At 41.5% G+C, this 17,599-nt stretch overlaps 1 protein-coding gene across 2 annotated transcripts; it reads left to right on the top strand.

The window, feature by feature from the left end:
- The first annotated feature begins 902 nt into the window (after window positions 1–902).
- rfx3 (regulatory factor X, 3 (influences HLA class II expression)) lies at window positions 903–17,587 on the top strand. 2 transcript variants are annotated; one of them, XM_034203860.1, is made up of 17 exons: window positions 903–1,025; window positions 5,855–5,967; window positions 6,575–6,663; window positions 7,534–7,789; window positions 8,703–8,777; window positions 9,041–9,222; window positions 9,369–9,488; window positions 9,614–9,738; window positions 9,831–9,946; window positions 10,653–10,768; window positions 10,925–11,079; window positions 11,168–11,265; window positions 11,505–11,654; window positions 11,796–12,004; window positions 12,086–12,239; window positions 12,687–12,729; window positions 12,817–17,587. In XM_034203860.1, the coding sequence occupies exons 2-17, from the start codon at window positions 5,860–5,862 to the stop codon at window positions 13,116–13,118; spliced, it is 2,298 nt and encodes a 765-aa protein (XP_034059751.1). In that variant the 5' UTR covers window positions 903–1,025; window positions 5,855–5,859; the 3' UTR covers window positions 13,119–17,587. The 2 variants fall into 2 exon arrangements, with proteins under 2 accessions (XP_034059751.1, XP_034059743.1); XM_034203852.1 differs by having other exon boundaries at window positions 7,531–7,789.
- The last annotated feature ends 12 nt before the right edge of the window (window positions 17,588–17,599 follow it).

The raw sequence follows: 17,599 nt of genomic DNA, 5'->3' as shown, positions 1-17,599 counted from the left end.
GCATTGTAAATATAGGCACTGCCTGTACTTTGTGGTTACAAATTCACACACAACTGATGGAATAAGGCAATCATTCTATGAGCTTTTTTTGTATAATAGCACCAGTTTCATCCCCATTTTTCCTTTAAAATGTTTTGCCATTTACTTTATTCTTCTCGATAATGTGGGAAGTCATTAAAATAGGTCTCTTTTTTATTTGGACAAAATGCTATGTTGTTTAGCTCTCAAATCAGTCTTTTTTAGGATGCTACCAAACATTTGAATAGGATATATATTCTTATGATTATGTACTATTTTGCTTTGTATTTAATAATTTGGTAGTAGGTGAAATTAAAATGAATGCTAAGAGATCTGGCAAACTGAGTTATTTGTTCCAATTGTTTTAGGAGCATATTTTGCTAGTTCCCTAGTATGCAAATTACATAAATAAGCAGATTTAAACAGATAAACCTAACCTTGTCCTCAATTTGGCGAACATGAAACTACATTTGACATCCTTGAAAGATCACAATACAAGCAAATAATTTCAGCAAATAATTAAATTGAAGCACAAGCAATACTATAAATATATGCAAAGGCCTATACATATGAAAATAAAGTCATTAATATACTATAACCAAATGATGACGGTCATGGATCACGTTATGGTGCTTATAATACTTTTATTATTTCGTGTGGATAAAATGACTCAGACTAACCGATTATTAAAAGTCTCTAAATAAATAAGACCTAGCGCTAAGGCTCGGGTAGAATAACCATCCTCGTAATATATTCCCATTATACTAAACATATGTATTTCGTTGTGATTTAATATCCGTAAGGCTGTATTAAGTGCGCTTTAATCTCCTCCCACCTGCCTGGTTAGGGTGCGCGCTCCCGGTGAGTTTTATAGCAACTGTTGCCCAGTGAGGCAGCGCCATAGTCACCGTAGTCCTGGCGACTGTAACCCACCAACAACAACCTCTCGCTCCATCATTACCACCTCCTCCACCATCCTCATCTTCATCAACCAGTCCACAGCTCAGGTTTGTATACATGTTATACTATTATTAGCTCTAAATCAAGTCCTTTCTCGCTTCATGGGCTAATTGCATGGGGGAGATTTGAATGCTGTAGTTTATGTTTTGTCTGCTGCTGAATGAAGGCTCGGTGGATAGCTCGGGTAGTTTGCTAGCGAGGGTGTTTCTTTGTGACGTGGTAGCCTGCTTGCTAACGTTGCCTGTAGATACCCACAGCTGTGAGAGGTCCTGCTCGCTAGCTCCTGCTAGCTATGTTCTCTCAATTGTTGATGTCGGCTCAAACTGACCTAAACGTTAGTCTGTGTGGTAGAAAACGGGTTTCCATGTAACTTATTTGCTTAAACTTACCATGCTGGGTGGTAGCGTAGGTCTGGGCTAGTCACTGATGCTAGCTGGTCAGCTGGAGCAGGAGCAGGTGTCTGTTGTTGCTAGGTTGCTAACGCCAGCGTTGCCCTTTTACAATGCCTGTTGGTATCCCATTTTTGGCTAATGTTACGGTGATATTGCAAGTGTATGTTGTTAAATCGTGTTGGTGTTATAACATCAATAACGTCGACCAGCAAATGAAAGTGCTGTAAGCTAGCTTTCCATACACTAACTGCTATTGACAATAGCTAAGCCATTACTTTCCCTTTTGTCTTAGGGAGCAAGAAAGCTTCGCTAGCTCTCCGTCTGCACTCTTTGTGGCATCAGATGGCTACGATAAGCTAATTTGATAACACAAGGCTAATTTTCGCATTGGTCAGGTTTGAGGAAAAACGCCTGCCTTTATAAAAAACATTAAATACCTCAATATTACTCCCCGTTTTACCGAATCATTTCGTTATTCTGCATTTCACATTCTGTACCTCGGCTGGTAACGACAAGCTGTATCTGCAATGGATTTATTGTTATTGACAAACTATTTAAATATTACATTTTATATTTTCAGTGTGTGTGTATTGGTGTCCATGTTTATTTCTGGGTGCGCAAAAAGGGAAAGGGGTGTACTCAATCCAGCATGACACTGTCCGGAGGGAGGACATGTTTACTGTAGAGATATTATTCTTAATTTTGCCAGATTTATTTTAGGCTAATTTACTTCGGGTAAAAGAAACAATTCGACTACATTTCAATCAAAAATTGCTGTTTTTCCTGTTACTCACTATAATATAGTAAACATTAGAATCAGAATCAAAAACATGTGTATTGCATTGAATCAGAAGCAGGTTCTGATACAAGCCAATAAGCAGCCATATTTTGTATTCTTATTTCTGATGTTTATTTGTAGGTAAACACATACGAGGTGCCTTGGTGTATATGGTGCACACATAAACATAGTGACATAATATCAATTGTAAGAAACAGGACCAACAAATAAAACAACAATTATAAAAACTTTTAGGATTCCTCAATCCTGTGGGTGGGTCGAATTAGTCAAGGGACTTGGTTTCATTTTTGTGTGTGTGTGTGTGTGTGTGTGTGTGTGTGTGTGTGTGTGTGTGTGTGTGTGTGTGTGTGTGTGTGTGTGTGTGTGTGTGTGTGTGTGTGTGTGTGTGTGTGTGTGTGTGTGTGTGTGTGTGTGTGTGTGTGTGTGTGTGTGTGTGTGTGTGTGTGTGTGTGTGTGTGTGTGTGTGTGTGTGTGTGTGTGTGTGTGTGTGTGTGTGTGTGTGTGTGTGTGTGTGTGTGTGTGTGTGTGTGTGTGTGTGTGTGTGTGTGTGTGTGTGTGTGTGTGTGTGTGTGTGTGTGGGCCTTTCTGTATGTTTCTTTCACACACAGTAAATACAATTTGATTGTCCTTAGAATATAGTTTTCTCATAAATTGTAGCATATTTAGGTTTTGTATCGTCAAACAATTTTTATCAAGTTGGATCAGAAATACCACCCATACCATTTCTAACATATACTGTAGGTAAACCCTTAAATATTGTTAACATATGAATTAATTGGTACACATGCAACCCAAAATAGGTCATGTACAGACACCCCTCACAACACACACACAGATAACAGGATGTGGGGAACTGCTAGTTATCAGATCACGTTACCACTTACCTGTAGTCCAGCAGCGCAGAAATAGTACCATGCCACCTGCTGCCTGGATCCTGTTACATTTCCAATCACTTAAAGAGGGGCTGATTAATTCAATTATTCACTCATCCATTTTCATGGCTTAGCAGAATACAGCATGTTTGGTTTGTTATTTTCCCCAGCCTGCCAGCTATAATGTATATTATTGATGAAAGAAGAGAAGTCCTTGTTTGTTCTTCCCATAACCCACATCTGGCAATAACAGCTTGGACCTACTTTGTAACCTAGGTCAGGCCACTTCCAGAAATGTTGACATTTGACTTTGACTTTTTCTTCTTGTCCTGTAATATAAAAAAAGATTAAACATGAAAAACTTCACTTTTGTATTGGGAGCTCAATTAAAGGTCCTATATTACTGCAATGTCTTCAACAGCTAAATCAGCTGTCCGTATGAGTCACTAACAGTTTGTTTTTACAATCTGAAAGCTTAACTCTTAAACAAACACAGCACTTTGCATACCTCCCCCCACGTCAGTTCCCAATTACATCTCCCCCACCTGTTTTCCTGCTGCACTAGCACCTGATCATGCTCCTGTCTTGCCTGGGGTTGCATGTACAGTGTGTGTGTGAGAGGTAGAGATTTTGTGTAAGGTGTACTTTTCGACCTGGTTCCCCAGCTCCTATTTCTGAACTTGGTCTATCACACTACACCTTCATAATACATGATCATTAGAAAAGCAAATTATGGTTCTGTGTTTTTATCTGCGACTGTGAACCTTGCACCTTTTTTATGTTGCTTGTAATGTTTGCAGATGAATAGAGGGGGGGGGAAAATGCAGGGCAAAATGTTGCCCTCCTTGGTGGCTTTTGTTCCTCTGTGTCTTTGTAGGGCTTGCACTTGCTCAGTGGAGCACAGCATTTAAGTGGGCCACAAGGGAGTGTGTGTGTGTGTGTGTGTGTGTGTGTGTGTGTGTGTGTGTGTGTGTGTGTGTGTGTGTGTGTGTGTGTGTGTGTGTGTGTGTGTGTGTGTGTGTGTGTGTGTGTGTGTGTGTGTGTGTGTGTGTGTGTGTGTGTGTGTGTGTGTGTGTGTGTGTGTGTGTGTGTGTGTGTGTGTGTGTGTGTGTGTGTGTGTGTGTGTGTGTGTGTGTGTGTGTGTGTGTGTGTGTGTGTGTGTGTGTGTGTGTGTGTGTGTGTGTGTGTGTGTGTGTGTGTGTGTGTGTGTGTTGTAGGGGCTTTTTGCCTCGATTAGGTGGGCTCAGTTGGGGCCATGCACTTTAGCTTAACACTGTGGAATATACATCAAGTCTTCAGTCTGCTCTCGTTAAAAGTATTTTCTTTTTAGCATTGGGCTATAGTAAGCATAGTAAGCATAGTAAGCTGACGGTTTAATGTGTTGTTTGACATTTTAACCACAGGATTGTAATTCTGCTGAATTGATTGTCATAATTTACAGTATCTTGTTAAAATCGCACAATATGAACATTTGAACCGGATAGTAGTATTTTTGTCTCCACAACTAGACTTTAGTGTCTAGCAGTGTCATTTCCCCTCCCTAAGGTGTTACAAAAAGTCATGCTGGAAGCGAGCGGCTTTGTGTTGATGGATCTCAGAGCCTCTGTATGTAAAAGAAACAAATGCAGATTCTGCCTGCTGCCTTGCTGTGTCTCACGGGCTCAGTGCGGTGGAAAAGATTGACTCAGCAAGTCAAACTTTGAGGTTAATCACCCCAACACGAACAAGAGTGATAGCCTTCTTCCCGAGAAAAAGGCCGGTATGATATTGAAGATAAGGGGAAGGGGCAGGCTGTCCCTGGAGAAATTTGAGGCTGTTAGGAGACCCAGCTTAATTAACCAAGAGAGGCTTGTTTGTGGAAACTGTGATGTGGAGGAGGCGGCCTTTCCCTGGAAGGAATGGGTGATGGTAGCCTTGCTATTATTAACTCACAAACACAGGTCCACCATCGGTGTCTCGTCACATTCTTATCCATCAAAACAGTTTACTTAAGCTTTAGTTAGTAAGTCTTTTATTACTAGTAATGCTGCTATCTTGAAAATGATGTAACTTCCATATGTTTTTAGGGAACTTTTCTTAGATCCGGGCCTTCTTATCTCAACTAACGTTTAACCTGTAGCAGTGGGAACTGAGGGAAGCAGCATCTATTTGGAGTTTGTTAAATATTAACTTGTTTTATGGCTGTGAACATGGAGACAAGACCATGTGTCACTGATGCATGAGGCTCTTAGTACATTAAGTACCACAAAGCAGAAACAGGTGCCTGGGTAGAATCAGTGTTGAGTAGCATTGAGTAAAACTTAAGTGATTTGTGGTAAAACATTACGCTTACCCTTATCTTTAGAGACCTTTTATGTGCTGCGCTAGGCTAACCAAATCATGATGATTATTAGAATAGTTTTCTTCTATACAAAGCATTTGTCGTGTACTATTGTAGATGCACCACTACCTGTTTGTTATTAAAGCAATATGTTTTAGACATGTGTTAAGGATAGGGTTTAAACTTAAGATATTAGAGTTTGATGTCATTTTATGACTATTTATTTAATAAGAGGGTGTAAAACAAAGTAATCCGTGCAGTCCTTTTTGTAGATTATAAATCAGTTTTTCAACAACAACCAGAAGAATACAACCCATGTGTGAGTTTACTCTGTTTAAGTGAGTTATCGATGTTTGCTCAGTGATGCTATAAGACTATTATGTTGTTGTTAGTGGATCTAAAGTTGCTGTGCCAGTTAAACCGGTATGTTGAGTGTTCTGTAATTGTGGCCATTATCTATGTACAGTAACACTGTGTTCTCTGTCTAATGTAGGCGCCATGCAGACCCCTGAAGCAGGCGCTGACTCCACCTCCACCGTCCCTCTTCAGACCACCGTGCCTGTCCAGCCTACAGGCTCCACACAGCAGGTGCCTGTCCAGCAACAGGTACATCCAGCCTGCTGTGATTGTTCCTTTGGGGGGTTGCAGATGTGACTGCATGTGACTCAGATCTCGTACTTTAGTCAAAGTAGAAGTACCAGAGTGTAGGAATACTCTGTTACAAGTAATAGACCTGCAATCAAAACATTACTCAAGTAAAAGAACAGAAATATTTTATATATTATATGTTTTGATCATGATTATTGATGCATTCATGTGTTTTTCACAGCTGGCAAAGGTGCAGCTAGTTGTAATGACTTTGTATACTGCAGGTTAGCTTGTGAATGTATTCCATGTGTAACTAAAGTCTTATTTAAGTGATTATTATATTTTATATCATTAATCCATATCTGCTAAGTAACTAAATGTATTTAATAAATGTAGTGTAGTAAAGTGCAGTATTTGCCTCTGAATTGTAGTGGTGTAGAAGTATAAAGTAGCAGAAAATGGAGATACTCATGTAAAGTACCTGCAAATTGTACTTAAGTACAGTACTTGAGTAGATGTACTTAGTTACTTTACACCACTGAATATGTGTGTGCATGTCTATGGTTACCTGTGCATTATGTGCCTTTACTAATGAATTTGCCACTCTTGCAATTTGTCTTGCCAGGCCCAGACTGTTCAACAGGTTCAGCATGTTTACCCAGCACAGGTGCAGTATGTGGAGGAAAACAGTGGCGTCTACACCAATGGCAACATGTGAGTCAGTCTCAGCTCTGCTCTTACACCACTCCACAAATATTAGCGCTACGTCTCCGCAGCCTGCTCTCAAGTCTCTTCAAACCAATCATTCATGTCACAAGCACATGATGTCGGTTGGAGTGCATTTGTGTTCTGTGTTCTGTGTTCGTTTTTCTTTTATGAGGGGAGTGTGTTTGATTGTGCTCAGCCACCTGAACATGACCAGAAGTAGGCCTGTGTTTGTAAGTGCTGATGCTACACCAGGGTCCCCAGTGTGTTTGTCCTACTGTGATACAGACACGAACACGGATACTCTAGGTGACCTCAGCTGCTGGTAGAAACAGTCGTGTAAGGGGCACCGCCAGGCTTAATGCTTAAAAAACAAAATAATACATACTCTAAAGAGCCAGACAAATGAGCCTCCTGAGCACCAGGCAAGTAAGGGTCACCCAAATCAAAAAATAATTGAAGTAATACAAAATATTTCATGATATTTTGAAAAGCAAATCCATTAAAATGATAATATATTCTGGATTGTCCCAGTTGTGGCGAGCGTTTTGTGTGTACCTCCCTATAGACCTGATAGGTGTTTTGCAAAACTAAGAAACACTGATTTTGATTAAACATTAAATACTTCACTTTTGTATTGGGAGCTCAATCAAAGGTCCTATTTTGCTGCAATGTCTTCAACAGCTAAATCAGCTGTCCTTATGAGTCACTGACAGTTTTTCTTAGAAACACTCGTTTAAAAAAAACAATGTTGATGCAAGAAAAAAAAAAACTTAATTTGAGAGCCATAATAAAAATGTTTCTTATTTCCCTAATTATTCATATCCCTCAGTTTTATTTTTGGCACATTGACTAACCTCTCTTCTTTCTGAACAGAAGAACCTACTCGTACTCGGAGCCGCAGCTGTACAGCCAGAACAGTGGAGGAAGCTACTTCGACACACAGGGAAGCTCATCACAAGTGTCCACTGTGGTGACATCTCATGGCATGACCAACAATGGAGGAGGGGGCAATGGAGGGATGAGCATGAACCTGGCGGGGGGTCAGGTAATCAGCACCAGTCCTGGCTCTTACATCATGGACAACGCTGGACCCCACCCTGCCACCCAGACAGCAAGAGCTTCACCCGCCACTGTAAGTGCTAATCACTCAATAAATGGGCCGCTAGCCTATCTCTACCTGCCTGCTTTGATGATAGACTTACACTAACCCTATGTGGGTCTAAACTCTAAACTTTCCCTGTTTAGACCCACACCGTTTTTAGTTTTCCCAGACTCTCACTATCAACACAGATGCTCTGTTTCTGTCATACTTTATTGATCTTTGCACTAGTTTTATCCAAACATCTAGGACGGCAATCTCCACCGGTGTTCCATATTTGAACTCAATATGTGTGTCATGCTTTAGTGTTTACAAATATATTGTCGCATTAAAAAGGGAAAACATTTATGTGCACCCCCTCTATGGTGTCGTGTTGTATCTCTGGCGATGCTCCTTTGCTGATATATGCACTGTGCAGCGTAGGCTGTGTCAGCTACTGCCAACAATATTCACATTTGAACCCTTAGTATTTAATATTCAAGATATGCAGGGCTTTGTTTCTATTACTAATTTGTATATTTTAATAATGGAAAGAGTATTGTAACAATGAAATCTTCATACTGAAACACAATGCTGGGCTGTTTGTTAAAATGTGAATACCAAATGAACTTGGCACACTGCCTTTAGCCATTTGTAATGAAGTCTAGATTTTCTCCACACATGATTGTTGTTGAAGTGGATCTCTGCTAGTGGAATCTGAAGGACTTGTGTCTGTCAGTTATCAATAATGAATGTCCTGATTTGAACCTCTGTCTCCGTTTCTCAACTAAGCAAAGATTGTCCTTACATGACAGGAAGTCCTGCTCTGCTTGGGTTTAGTGGTGCTTGCTTTGTGATCTCTTTATTTTTGCTAGTGGATACAAATGTGTCTATTCCTTTTTTTCTTGCTTTTGTTTTCATTTCCCCCCTCTTACATTTTGTTGTCCTGTGCTCCATGGTTTATCAGATTGAAATGGCGATTGAGACACTCCAAAAATCTGAGGGTTTATCCAGTCAGAGAAGCTCGCTGCTCAACAGCCATGTAAGTTGCTTTTACGAATGCCTGCCCTCGCAATTCTTTTTTCTTTTTCTTTCCTTCTCTCTTAACTCTGTATACATTTCAGTTTGATGTGGTTCTTGCTGTTTTTGCTGAGATTTTAATTGTGACTTTTGTTTTAAACGCTGCTGTAGAAATGCTTTTGCAGAAGTGTGATGAACCAACATTAGTCCGAGGTCTGTCCACAAAGTTAGCATGGACCAGATTGTGAATCTCTTGAGAAAAAAACAACGTCTTTCCCCGTGTAGCTCCAGTGGCTGTTGGACAATTACGAGACAGCAGAGGGCGTAAGTCTACCACGCTCCACCCTCTACAATCACTATCTGCGCCACTGCCAGGAGCAGAAACTGGACCCTGTCAATGCAGCCTCTTTTGGCAAACTCATTCGCTCCATCTTCATGGGACTCCGTACAAGGCGCCTTGGGACAAGGTTAGCTCTCAAATGTTTCAATTTCTTAAGAAAAGTGTGAGATTTTCACCAGCTTTCACCCTCTTACTATTGTCATTCATCCAACCCTTGATAGTCTCCTCCATCCATGTGTCATTGTGTGTTAATATTAGTTTTTTTTCTTGCAGAGGGAACTCTAAATATCATTACTATGGTATACGTGTGAAACCGGACTCGCCACTCAATAGACTTCAAGAAGACATGCAGTATATGGCCCTCAGACAGCAGCCAGTCCAGCAGAAACAGAGGTACACAGGCAACGAGATAGATAGATACTTTATTGATCCCAATTTTGGAAATTCTTTACCTACGCACGCATACAGACCTTCAGTACTTACTTATAGATACTGATTTGTGAGCCATGTGGTTTCAGGTTCAAGCCGGTGCAGAAGTTTGATGGCTGCTCCGGGGAGAATTACACAGCTGGAGGCCAGCCCCAGCCTGGTGCAGAGGAGCAAACAGTCATCGCACAGAGTCAACACCACCAGCAGTTCTTAGGTCTGCAGCTTTCTATGTATCTGCAAAACAACACAAGATGCACTGAGAAATACTGAGCGTTATGTGAATTCCTTTTGTCATTCCTCCCACAGATGCATCGCGGGCGCTCCCTGACTTTGTAGAGCTGGACGTTGGACAGAGCAATACCGAGAACATCAGCCCAGAGGATGTGAAAGCTCTCCAGTCCCTTTACAGAGAGCACTGTGAGGTGAGAGAAAGGGCAGATCTTTTAATAATCACTGATATGTCACTACAGCTCACTTTGGCGCATGAGTGTAATTAACAGGGAGAACAGGGGGTCGGTCCCTCTTCACAGCTCAAAGAAAGCTAAGTAATCCCTTTCAATATTGCAGCATTGGTTGATGCAGCATCATCAATATGACTATGGTGGCATTTTGACTATACATTGATCTGCCTGGACTACCTGCATTTCACCACCCTCTAAATCTATAGCACTTCCACTTTTTCCCTGTATATACATGCTGTCATTTGCCAATATGGATTATAACTGCACATTTACTAGTTTAAAACTTCTGAACAGCATTTTTACAAATCCAAAAAGACCAACTATTTTGGCTCTGGCTGGATTCTGAGCCTGGAAACTTAAACAAAGGTCATACGTTTTTTTGTGACAAAAATCCACAAATGCCAGCTGCTGGCATTTTGGAACAGGATTTCCTCTTCGTCTTATGAGGTTTTCAATCACACCGGTCCTAATGTCTGGAAAACTAGGGATCAAGACATCTACAGGGGTCAGTTCACTTAAATAATGACCTCACAACTGCTGATTGAGGTGACTAGCCATTCAGATAGCTTGAGGATAATGTGGAGAGGTTTTGATTTGTACATCACTAAATACATTTGACAAGTAATCTGCATGAAAAAACATTCACTGTTTTCTGCTTTTGTTTCAGGCTATCCTGGATGTGGTCGTCAACCTGCAGTTCAGTCTAATTGAGAAGCTGTGGCAGACATTTTGGCGTTATTCTCCCCCTGACTCTGTAGAGGGGGAAACTATAACAGAAAACAGGTGAGGCTTGTTGACTCATACAGTATAATGTTGATTTTTTCTTTTTCTTGACGTCTCTTAGTTTTTTGCTAAAGGGAAATATTAACAAATCGAATCAACTTTAGGATAATTTGAACGTTTAAGGTTTTTTCTAAATCTGGTTTGTTCATTCTTCAGCAGCTTAAGTGAGATTGAAGCTCGGCTGCCCCACTCTCAGCTATTGGAACTGTGCAGAAACGAGGCTGTACTCAAATGGATGAGCACCTGTGACCATCTGATGTACCAGGCCCTTGTGGAGATCCTCATTCCTGATGTCCTGAGACCTATTCCCAGTGAGCCACTGCCATACACACCTCTCATTTTGTTTTGTTTTTTAGGTAATCACAATTGTAGGTAACAACTGTTTCTGTTTTTCTTCAGGTGCCTTGACTCAAGCCATTCGCAACTTTGCCAAAAGCCTGGAAGGTTGGCTCAATAATGCCATGAATGCCATTCCACAGAGAATGATCCAGACCAAGGTACACTTTTTACAAAGTTGACCTCTTGTGGAAGTGCTACCCATACTATCAGAGGAGTGTATACTTGCAGGAGTTAATATCTGAGCTTATATGTGCTGAATAAAGGACGTTTTTGCAAATACAAATGAGAGCTCCAGCTCATTCAGGGTTTTGTGCTGAACAAGTATTTGCCTGTGGACTGATTAAGTATTAGTTTACTTGCAGGAGTTAACATCTGGGCTTATGTGTGCTCTCCACAGATTGCCGCTGTTAGTGCCTTTGCGCAAACACTGCGCAGATACACATCTCTGAACCACCTGGCTCAGGCGGCACGTGCTGTTTTGCAAAACACATCCCAGATCAACCAGATGCTGAGTGATCTCAACCGTGTTGACTTTGCAAACGTACAGGTCAGAACAGATCTTTGTGTTTGAATATTCAACGCCAGTGCTTGTACCATACCATTCCGTCATATTAATCAAAATAATGTGTTCTTTTATCTTCGATATACAAGTGTTTACCTCCGGTCCTTTCTCTGTGTTGCTGTACAGGAGCAGGCATCGTGGGTGTGCCAGTGTGAGGAGGGGGTTGTTCAGCACTTGGAGCAGGACTTCAAGGCCACCCTGCAGCAGCAGAGCTCTCTGGAGCAGTGGGCGGCCTGGCTGGAGAATGTGGTCACTCAGGTGCTCAAGCCTTACGAGCACCGGAGCAGCTTCCCCAGGGCGGCTCGCCAGTTCCTGCTCAAGTGGTCCTTCTACAGGTCTGCAGAAGAAGAAAAACCATGCTGAATCTCGGTTTTGAAAACACAAAATGCTGACAATGTTTTGTTGTGTCTCTGCAGTTCTATGGTGATCAGGGACCTGACCCTGCGCAGTGCTGCCAGCTTCGGTTCCTTCCACCTGATTCGCCTGCTGTACGACGAGTACATGTTTTACCTGGTGGAGCATCGCGTGGCACAAGCTACTGGAGAGACATTCATGGGTGTCATGGGAGAGGTACAACTGTGGCATCCTAACTTTGCAGAATTGTAGTGCCAAATTGATGCATTACAGTATATGATAGAAACATAGATGTGAAATAGTTGGTCCTTTCATAAATAATCAACCCAGAGGAGATGTTTGCCTAAATGCAAAGAGATAAGATAAGAGAGGACTTTATTTATCCCGAAGGAAATTGTTGTGCCAGAGTTACAAAGATACAATAAACACAGCAGCATAATAATACAACTGTACACTAACAGTGCAGAAAAAAGATAAATTGAATAACTACAAGTAACATAGACGGTCAAATAATTAATGTAAAAAAGCGGTACAGTGACGAGCAGCATTGAGTAGTGCAAAAAAACGTAGTGGCAATGTAGTATCTCTTCTAGACTAGAAATACAGTACATGTGAATCCCTGATGGCGCCCAATAATAAAAATGACTGTCTGTTTTTTTTCAGTTTGACAGCCTCAACTCCTTGTCCCTGGCTAACATTGATAAAGGTATGTGACTAAATGTATCAAGCACATCGTGTGAGAAACAGTTGTCTAGGAAACGTTCCTTTAACCTCCTGCCTCTACACTCAATAGGGGATGTTTTCTCCTGTCCAGATGAGATGAGTGGGATGGACAGCGACTTAGACGACGACCCGGAGGAGAGCGGGGAACCTCTGGCCAAGCGAGAGAAGTCTGAGCACGAGGTGATCCAGGTGATCCAGGTGGGGGCGCTGGAGGACGGGTCCCACCCTGTAGTGGGGGTGGTCCAGCCGGGCGTCCTCCACTCGCTGCCCCAGCCCCCGCAGGACCACAGCGAGCACATCCTCACCCCCTCTGCCGCTACGCCCACCATCCGCCACTGCAGCGCCACGGGCAACACCTACGCCTCCGTCTGAGGGTCTAAGGGCACGGCCATCTTTGTCTGGCCTTGTTTTTGCTATCTCACACTCCACATATCTCCCCCCTCTGTAAGTCTAGATGTTTCCGTCTCTCTCATGCATTGTCTCTGTCTGCCCTTGTGTGGACACGCTCTCCTCGCCCTATCAGTGGGGGGGGAGTGCTGAAATGAGGAAGATGTGCTGTCCTGTGGATGTGGTGTCATCCCATAAGTCTGTGCTCTATCGCAATGCGGCAGCTGGCGGAGGACTAATTCGACCCGTTAAATGTCTCCTCTCTAGATATGACTTAATGCCTCTTAAGGTTTTGTCTTGAAGGGAAATCCAACTCTTTCTTACTACTGATGTCTCAGAGCTCAAATCCATGTCACTAGTCCCAGTGGAGCAGAGTCCTCCATTGACTCAAGACCTTCACCTGCTGTAAATAGTTCTGCTGTACTTTCAATTGGTATTACCCAAAACTCATGGTGCTATCATTGTTTTATTTTTATTTCCATGAATCCCTCCTTATTCAGATTTATGTCCACATGCATTCCAACTGCTGCAAAACCGTTTGGCTGAACAAAATATTTTTAGTATTGTATGTAGCTAAAAACCAATGGAGGACTTTTTTTTTTGTATGTATGGCGTTCGGGTAAAAAAGGATCATGAGACAGTTCTGTCTGTTCTGTTGGAAAATGATATGGTAGCCACCCACCCACTGATAGATTTGAGTTACGGAAACCCTGAATGGAATACCTGTGCTGCTTCTTGTGTGTATATAGAAATGAGATTGAGGAGACCAGCTGTAAAAAAAAAACACTTTCTCAACGCTAGCTTTTCTATGCACCCCGTGCAGAACGCTTGCCTTTCTTCATTTTAGATGCTCTGCAGTGTGGTTTACATAACCAGCAGTAATCTTAAAAAACAACCCGACTGGACATGCTCCCCTGTTATTTTACAGTTTGTCTTAATGAAGTTTCTTAAATTCACAAAGGACCAAAAAACAAACCAACACGAGGGAGCTGAGAGTGAGCCACTTGGGGCCACCTGAGAGCTGTTTCCTGTCCCACAGTGCCATGTTGCAGAGCAGAAGGAATGTCAGGGATTAAATGTACCTCGGCTTTATCATAGTGCCTTATCCTTAAATGCAGCTGTCCTTGTAGTCCTGACTGTGTGCTGCAGAGAGCCCACAGCCCCCCCTCTGCATTGTCCCGGCCACACATTTTGGCTTTCTGGTGACTCGTGGCTGGATTTGGGCCGGCTCGTCAGTGCTGAGACTGAGGGATGCAGACTCACCTGTCGTCGTTTCCTCTGGATCAGCTCCACAAAGCTTCTAACTTATCGCGGTTGTTTAGCCTTGCTCCTGCCCTCACTCTGCCCTCTTGACGCCTATTCTTGCATTAGCCTTTCGTTATCGGGTGTGTTTGTTTGTGTGGGATGCGTAGGTCTGCACTGTGTTTTTTAATGTACATGTGTATATACGCCTGTGTGTCTGCGTTCTTGTGTGTGTGTGTGTGTGTTGGAACACATCCATCAGTCACCCTACCTCAAACCAGTGGTGCCAGCCCTTTGACGCGTGCAGCACAGTCACCAAACCTTATTGCACACACACCACTGTACTGCACAACTCTCAACGCGACAGAGAAAACACTGCATTTGCTTTTCTCTCACCTCTGATACATTCCATTTTCCGTTTTTAGCCCGTAAAAAATAAATGCTTTCATCCCTTTGTTCCCTGTTTAAAGATCATCTTTGTACAGTGGACCAAAAGTAGATATTTTGTGATATTCAAAGAGATATATAGATATATATATGTATAGTATATATAATGATGATACACTACATATATTTGTTGCTTTATATGTGATTGTTTCTTTTCGTAGCTCCTCTGTAATTAGCTCATAGACTGTGAAACGGCATGGGGACTCACTTGTGATTCATTAGACTACATCTATACTTGAACTGTTCTAGCATTCTACTGTATGTCGTGGAGATTATTGAGATTAATCCTCTGAATAGGGACGTTTTGTTACTAAAAAGGATTTGTGTTTGGTCTGCCGATTTCTCTGCAGAAATGTTTTATTTATTAATATTTATTGTGTTTTGGTTGAGATGCTTACCCGTTAAAACATATTTTAAAGGGTACTACTGATAATGAATCATACCACTGCAAACAGCAGACCTACTGTACAGGAGGACCAGATTTGTTTTTGTGTTCTTTTGTTTGTTGATATGTTTTTAAGGTTAAAAAAGAAAAAGGGTTGGCACTGTATGTTCTGTAATCACTTTCTGAAGGCTCCATCACTTGTCAAATGTTTTCTTTAGATATTAGATGATCTTTGCCATTTTTTGTATACTGTTCCTGTGTAAAGAAGCTAAGCAGTAAGTGTGGGTGGGGGAGAAAACACTGCACGTCAGAGAGGATTTTGGGTCAGCAGACTTTCGCAGGTATTTTGTTCGATAATGACACTTTGGGGACCTGAAAAGTAAATTCCTTGCTCATCGATTAAACCTACGGTACACCTCTTATAGACTTACACAGAGTCTAGTGATTTTGAAATGTCTGGTTTACCAGATCTAAGAATTGAGCGCAAACAAATCATGCTTTCCTCGGAGCAGTTTGAAAAGGTCAATGAACTTTCAGTAGCTGGAAGTTGAACGCCCGAGGCATTAAGTTTTACATCAGTTCACGGCCATAAGGAACTTGCCTCCTGACTTTTGGTAATAAACTGCCACGTTGCAGAGAAAAGTAATGAAAATGTCCAATATAAGAATGAATGCATACGAAAACGTAAGACTTAGAATAGCTCTTATACTTTCTCCAGAGCTGCTCATAAATCACAAATAACTGCAACCCCATACCCAAGAGCTCATTTGACCGACTCCAACATGCACTGAATATTTTGAGAATGACGTTGTAAAAAAATGAGGTCCAGTCTGCGACTTTAAATCTGAAATGATGTTGTAAATCTGGATAATGTGTTCCCGTTAGGAAGCGGAAGGTTTAGCAGGATACTTTTTCTTGTTTCACGTTTTTACCTTTGTACCACTGAAGGATTTGTTTTCAAATAGGAATTTCAGCTCCCTTGTCATATACATAGAACTTGTATTATTTTGTGCCTGAAGTGAAAACGGCTTATAAAAAAGTTTTCTTTAAATCTTAATTGTGTGCTTTAGGATCATAAGTGCTTTCTGGTCTTGCACGCCTACCATGTGCTGCTAGAAACGGTGGTGTTTTTGTTTTCCCACTCTAGACTCTATGTGCCAGACAGTGATATTGTTGCTTTCTGCATCTCATGGTTAACACTGGACTGACGCTAATGCTGCCAACACAATTGTACTTTATTTCTCAGTGTCTTTGAAATCGAGAAGATTGTTTTTGTAACAGCTGTTTGCAAAGGAGCCTGTTTTGAACCAGAGAAAAATAAAAAAAAGCAGTTCCTTATTTGTCACGGGAGCGGGAGCTGAAGGATGCCTCTTCACCTGGACATAACGGCAGCTTCACTGACCCAGAGCAGACTCCAGTGCCTTTCTTTTCGCCCCGGCCACAGCAGATGGCCTGGGCGACTATTGGGTCTCTGGTGGGCTACAGATAGAGGCTATCAGCGCAGACATTTCATTACACAGGTGCTGCCACTGAGAAGACCCCAGGGAAGCATAAAGACCTGTCCTCAGACTATTTATTTACTGGATGTGACGCCACACACACACACACACACAGTAGTTTACACATGGTAGATTACCTGCAAACAGCTTTTTATTGTACAGAACTGAACAAGGAGAGCGACTAAGTAAAATGCTCTCCGATGACTCGTTTTTCTCATGATGGTGATTTCTTTTGTCAAATGATATTTTCTGAATGCTGTGACCCGTTTGAGATTTGTATTTGGATGTTTTCAAGTGCCATTTGACAGTCTAGTGAGTCGTGGCCATCTGTAGCACGCTCTAATGCAAGCACAAGCATTTGGCAGTGGCATTTGGGGAAGGTTTTCTTTTTTGATTCACCCTAGACAAACATATGTATATATCAAAAACTGAAAAAGGTATATTTATTTGTGTCTTAATTATTTGATTTGTTCTCTTGGTGAACATTTCATCAGATATGTTGGCTAAAGTGCTTTTGTGATTTCTTTTTCCTCTTTTTTTTTGGATAATGTATAGTATCTGATATAATATATACACACAAATTTAATGTGACCTTTTTGTGTGCCATTACGTTTTTCTTCTCAAATTGGCAAGCGAACCAATGCGTGTAGGGTGATTTGTATTGTGTATTTTACATAAAAAACGAGGACAATTGGGGGACTTTTATATTTATAAAGACATTATCATTTAGTGTGTCGTATTGATGAATATAGAAACTATAAAAGACACATGTAGTTTGGTTTTCTGAATATTTCAGATCTCAGCTCAGGCTAGCTTCTTAGTGTTGTTTTCTTAAAGATTTGTGATTCGTCTTTGCAGTAATAAACGTTTTCTTGTTCAAAGTCAAGTGTCCT

This window comes from Gymnodraco acuticeps, unplaced genomic scaffold, assembly GCF_902827175.1.
Source record: "Gymnodraco acuticeps unplaced genomic scaffold, fGymAcu1.1, whole genome shotgun sequence".
In the NCBI taxonomy this organism is placed as follows: Eukaryota; Metazoa; Chordata; class Actinopteri; order Perciformes; family Bathydraconidae; genus Gymnodraco; species Gymnodraco acuticeps.
The sequence above is the reverse complement of the archived record's forward strand: the minus strand, read 5'-3'. Positions and strand labels throughout refer to the sequence as shown.

Bases quoted from the DNA above. Each gene is read 5' to 3' on its own strand.
- rfx3 (XM_034203852.1), top strand. From the start codon at position 5,860: ATGCAGACCCCTGAAGCAGGCGCTGACTCCACCTCCACCGTCCCTCTT. The intron at 5,968-6,574 runs GTACATCCAGCC...TTGTCTTGCCAG, and splicing joins AGGTGCCTGTCCAGCAACAG to GCCCAGACTGTTCAACAGGT. The intron at 11,080-11,167 runs GTGAGCCACTGC...GTTTTTCTTCAG, and splicing joins TGTCCTGAGACCTATTCCCA to GTGCCTTGACTCAAGCCATT.